The sequence below is a fragment of the Dreissena polymorpha genome, chromosome 12 (assembly GCF_020536995.1).
Source record: "Dreissena polymorpha isolate Duluth1 chromosome 12, UMN_Dpol_1.0, whole genome shotgun sequence".
NCBI classification, from domain to species: Eukaryota; Metazoa; Mollusca; class Bivalvia; order Myida; family Dreissenidae; genus Dreissena; species Dreissena polymorpha.
The window spans coordinates 31,335,890-31,341,889 of record NC_068366.1 but is presented as its reverse complement, the minus strand read 5'-3'; the positions used below and the strand labels follow the sequence as shown (position 1 = coordinate 31,341,889).

The 6,000-nt window shown below is 33.1% G+C and overlaps 1 protein-coding gene across 1 annotated transcript in view; it reads left to right on the top strand.

Moving 5' to 3' along the window:
* LOC127852498 (adhesion G protein-coupled receptor B1-like) overlaps nucleotides 1–6,000 on the top strand; it is a 46,880-nt gene that overhangs the window by 32,678 nt on the left and 8,202 nt on the right. Inside the window, exons 16-23 of the mRNA XM_052386455.1 lie at nucleotides 638–761; nucleotides 1,470–1,573; nucleotides 2,532–2,634; nucleotides 3,139–3,289; nucleotides 3,463–3,532; nucleotides 3,765–3,831; nucleotides 5,052–5,137; nucleotides 5,587–5,713. Coding sequence (XP_052242415.1) covers nucleotides 638–761; nucleotides 1,470–1,573; nucleotides 2,532–2,634; nucleotides 3,139–3,289; nucleotides 3,463–3,532; nucleotides 3,765–3,831; nucleotides 5,052–5,137; nucleotides 5,587–5,713 — 832 coding nt within the window. The remainder of the gene's footprint in view (nucleotides 1–637; nucleotides 762–1,469; nucleotides 1,574–2,531; nucleotides 2,635–3,138; nucleotides 3,290–3,462; nucleotides 3,533–3,764; nucleotides 3,832–5,051; nucleotides 5,138–5,586; nucleotides 5,714–6,000) is intronic.

Sequence of the window (6,000 nt, the reverse complement as noted above, 5' to 3'; positions counted from 1 at the left end):
CCCAGGGATCAGATCAAAATTCCAAATAGTGCACTGTCGCACATATGCTCATAGATACCATGTGTGCACGTTACAAGGTTCTAGTGCTAATAGTGTAGGAGGTGATAGTTGCAAGGACGGACAGACAGAGATAACCACAAATTCCCACGCTTTTCCAAAAGCGTGGGGATAAAAATTTAAACCAAATATCCTGAATAAACGGACAACGCCAGTATTGTTTTTTTCCAAAATATTATTTTAACAACAAAAATTACAATTGGATGCTCACTTTTCTAACGCTAATGTATAATGTTCGATAGCAACCAAATATGTAGATATGGACACACTCTAAACTTTTTAATATATTCGTTATACGAAATTTCGTATATATCTCATTGTAGCCTAATAGTGACACCAGTGTAGTATATATTCATTATTAATGATACGAATATACAGGTTTATGTTAATGTGTATGTTAAAACTGAATGGAACAGTTAGTATCTATTAAAATCTGTTGTTTATGTAAAAAGGCAGTATGCATAAATTATATTTTTAAGAATTTTTCATGATTAAGGCACTCGTATTCCAAACCGTAAATTGAATACTTGATACTTGAGAATTCAATCCAGTTGAAATAAGTAGTTTATTTACATTTGAGGCCTGAGCAGCCGGGCTATTGGGACAATGACGGATGCAAAGTTCAAACTTCAAATGACACGATTACTGTGTGTAAATGTGACCACCTCACAAACTTCGCTGTGTTGATGAGTCCTTTTGTTGAGGTAAGAATATACATAATTTTTATATATCAAGTATTGTTGCTGAACAGGTTATTTAGTCTTATTGACATGGCATTCGTTCATGTAGATTGATACTAGCGAACGTTACAATAAAGGTTTAATATTCTTAATTACAGCGAACGAAATTACACGAGCTGTATAACCTAAAATATCAAGAAAAAAGGACCGTGTTTGTGATGTTATATGGAAACACCACAACCTAATCATTATTTACTAAGACATATGTAAACGCGCATTAATTAAGTGTCTGATTAAAGATATTTGTTAAGAAAGTACATAGTTAAGCTTATTAATCACAGGAGAAAACACATGATTATATGCATCTGTATGAATTATAAAAAGCTAACAAATAACATATCATCAGCTATATTCGTACACATGTATTATATTTGATCTAATGCATGCATTCGCACTAGAATGAATATGTTGTCAAAATCAATACAAAACCAACGACAATTTGCTCAATATGGGGTACAAATAACGTTTTAATAATATATTTGTTAATTTACGGTTAACGGTTAAACATCGAGTTATGAAACTAAAATACGTGTAATAAATACGTGTAGACTGTTATGTGCAAAGAGAGATATGAAAATATAATATAATAATCACAAAGTATGAATTACAGGGATCTTCTTTTTTAACTTGAATTATAGACCGCAAAGTTTAATTAACCGATCTAAATTGTAGGCAGATGAACAGTCCAGTGAGATACGTCTAGTGTCGATTGTTGGCATTTCAGTATCTTCATTTTGCCTACTTCTGACGATTATTGTTTTTGCAAAGCTGTGGAGGTTTGTATGAGCGATGTTTTCGGGGGATGACCTTACAACGTTTATAATTACTAGTGCGCTGCAAGTAAACCCAGCTGGGGACTACATGTATATGTGTGAGCTTGTGTATGTCCTGCATGTACTTTACAGCATTCATTTACATTTAACCTATTGATTTGCTGCTCTGTTACACTAATACTTGGTTAAAAAAAGAAAAGAACCTTTGATATTTCGCAAAAATAAAAATGGCATATTCCAAATGCAATACTGAGTCGTTACTTAATACCTGATACAGTATACAGCTTATATCATACCTCTAAGTTTATAATGGTCTGATTCAAATTTATACTTTAATTGTTGTATCAGGTAAGTAGGTGTTTGTGCCTGTTAATGTCCAAAGGTACGACATATAACCCGTTAACCAACGATAAAGTCTTTCCATAAGTACTTAATCTGATTCCATTAAACATACAAGTGTATACCATTATGTAATACATGTTTAAGTCTAAAAGCAACAAGAACATATACAAACGTTTTTTTAAAATATTAAATTCAAGTGTTCATGACGTGAGTGTTAATACGTCACACGTCATTCAAGATCTACATTACCGCCGAAAATGCGTTAAAGCGATTTTTTAAATAGGGGTGTAGAGGTATGAAAAACAGAATAGTAGGTTATTCCCCTATCGTGTTGTAATATATCTGACGAATTACATATATATAGGTAATTATTTCAATATGAGCAATTTCACACAATTAAACAAGTGGTATGTTTTTCATGTTCGATCAATAGTTCTGACATGTCGCAATGAACTGTTCTCATTTATTAACTTAATAATGTAACATAAAATTGTTCGATGTGTAATATTAACATCAGTCTCACATATATTGTTTGTTTCTCTCTTAGATATTATAAATATGGCACTTGTGCATACTTGTAAATACAACTTGTTTATCAAATACATTTTAAATGATTTAGATACGTTCGTAGTGACAGATCCATTTTGTTGCTGAATCTCATCTCTGCGCTTTTAATCTCGTACGGGATCTTCATTGGAGGAATCGACCGTACGGACAATAAGGTTGGCAAAGGACATGAACACTGTCCCAAGCAATTATTAAAATGCTAAATTTCCATCAAATTTAAATCACGTACATATACAACATGCACGTGCTAGTTTGTACATAAATATTTACACAGCTTAACCCGAGAACTCCGTGCAGGATAATTAGAGACGTTCTCTAGACGTTTTGAATTGTGATTGATGTGTGTTGAAGAGTCAATTGCCTTTGGCTCATTACCAATGAGTTATTTAAATTACTAAGTAATGATTTGAAATTGTATTTGCCAAATGAACAAAATGTTAGTCGTATTAACTTATATAATTGCAAACGGTATATCATTTGTATTTGTGTACAAAGCAGCAGCCATATGTAAATTGTTTATTGATATTAATCCACATTTAGTTATTGTATTGATAGTTTTAAGAGTGTTACATGTTTTAATTTGTTTAAGTTATCTGTTTAATCTGTTGAAGACGTAATCATAGTTCCATTTAGATTTAAAATTAATCAACGTTTTACAGATTGTTTGCACGGTAGTCGCGGCTGCGTTACACTACATCTATTGCGCCGTCTTTTGCCTCATGCTTGCAGAAGGCATTGGGATTCTGAGGGAAGTTAGTTTAGTTTTTTCACAAAATTCACCACTCCGCCAGCTGTTAGTGTTTGCATGGGGTAAACCACATTTTATTTTCTGTTTACTGAAAATGTACATAAAGTACTTTATTCATTAACTGTATACATGCAGTCATGTTGCGAGATTATTTTGTGAATTGTTATTTATAAAATAGCATATATTTATAACGTCTTTTTATTGTAGCCATTATGCTTTGTATACTTTGTTGTAGGTGTTCCTGTAATCATAGTTGGAAGTACACTTTCAATCACTAAAACAAATGGATATGGCAACGATCATTAGTATGTGCATTGTGCTCATATGTTAAACACTAGTTTTCATATATATATTTAACTTGTAAGCATTCTTATTTACTGACACAACACGTATATGCTAAAAAGGATTATAATAAAACCATAATCGAGTCTAGAAATGAACGGAGATGTTACAAGCTTTAAAATAGTAACCTTAAATATCGCGTCCTGTAATGCAACAATGTTTTAAGACCTATATAAACAATACAGTTTCTTCCAGCTGCTGGCTGTCTCTAGCTCGTGGACTCAGATGGGCATTTGTTGGTCCAGCCTTATTCGTTATACTGGTAATCCTTTACTGAACTGATAATATTAATAATTACAGGGTAAGTTACTGACCCGATACAAAATATACGGTTCTTTGGAAAACCACATACGATAATGTTTTCCAAAGAACCGTATATCCCGTATCGGGTCAGTAACTAACCCTGTAACGATTATATCACGCCAACTACTTACAATCTCATCAAATTAACAAGGACAAACACTGTTTTTTTATAACAAGTATTATCGAAAATATTAAATTCAAGAACATAATATAACAATAACAAAACTTCAGGAAAAAATCCTGAAAAAAAATCTATTAATTGATCACAATATTGTATAACAATGTCAAACATTTGTATATTCATCACGGGTTTATTTCGGATGTAAACACATCAATAACAATGTATAACAGTAGCATCGTCTATCACAATGTCAATGTTCAGACTGTTAGGAGGACTATGCAGATATCTGTTTAACCCGCTCCTTATAGATTCCATTGATATGGTTTTGTAAAGCCCCCCATCTGGTTTTCGTAAATCCATGTAGAAGTTTTGCACGTTCATGAACTTCTAACGATTTTAAGTCAGGACTCTAATTCTTTTTACATAGGTAAGATTTTTAGTAAGTTTGCACATTTTTTGTTTGCTCTTAAAGTGTTCTAAGAGTTTAATTTCAGTCTCTTGTAAGCAATCTTTCAAAAGAAGTGTCTGCAAATCGTTTAGAGGTAGCCATAATTCCGTGTCTACCAAACGACAATTTTCTGCTCTTTAAACTCCTTTTTGATAACGAACCCAAAGAAAGGAAAAGCGCGGAAAGTCCTTTTGTAGGTCACAGACAACTAACCATTGAGTAGCAAGTTAATTTATACAGCCTCATATCGGTAAGCAGTAGAAAATCCAAATGGTCTGTTAAATCGACGATTCGGTGCGGCCATTTTGAATGTTTCTACTGCCCCATATAGTCTATTGACACCATATAGAATATATGGGGGCAGCATGTGACGTCCAAAAGCCAATAAGAGAAGAGTATTTTGTAGAACGTGATATAATTATTTATGGGCATACCATCGGTAGTTTTGTAACATAGTTACACTCAAGGACGCTGGATCATTTGGAAAATGGAATTGACAGGAATGAATAGAACGATAAAGATGAGGTACATATTTAAGTTGAAGGTGTTTATCGCACATGAATAGAGGACAGCAAACAAGTGTTTAATCCTTCTTTTGTTTCTATTTCAGTTCAACGTCATTGTTTTGATTCTGTTGTTTAAGAAAATGTTTGCTCTAAAAGCCATGGGAGAAAAGCCAATTAAAGACAAGATCAAGTAAGATAACTATACATTTAATTATAATATGTAAGTGTAACACGTGAAAATATGAGCGAGTCCGTACTTTCATTTACACATTGCAGTGTTTGTTTTATTTGAACAAAAATACTACCAAAAATTATTAAACCACCATCAGCATAGAAATACGTCAATTACAAACAATTTAGTGCTCGGACATATTCCAAACATATGATATCATACGATACCTACAAATAAGGACAGTATGTTCGTACTAATCGTTCAATAACGTATATACATGTAGTCCATTTGCACCAAACGCTTTCAACCAATTGTATTTTTTTACCTTTAATATACATTTCGGTGAAATAAACTTCATATTTAGTCATTATAACTTTATACATAAGTTTAATATGAACATCTGTTGAGTTTATAAGGAATTCAAAACAGTTCAAGTACAAAATGAAGTAATAGCTTACTGTTTGTAGGACAACTCTTTGGGCTCTGTGCGTTCTTGTGCCCCTGATGGGCATCTCCTGGAGTCTCGGCATCTTCTACATCAACGAGTCGGCCTCATTCATGCAGTATGTGTTCGCAGTCTGCAACGGGTTGCAGGTTGGTACGCATAGCTCATCATATAGCACTACGTATTATATAAACTAAGAACCTATCTGCAATATCAACGATCGCATAATTAGCCTGGTCGTTTGCATTTTATCGTGTACGGATATTCTCAAGACGATTTTTGTTCCTGTAATATGTTATGATTGCTTCCTAGACGTATGCGCTTGTTTTTTGAAAGATAAAGAGTGTCTGCACACCAATCTAAACTGGCAGATATGCGCAGCAAAATATTAATTATATGTTGAAATTACTTTGATTAAGAATCAACCAATCAATCA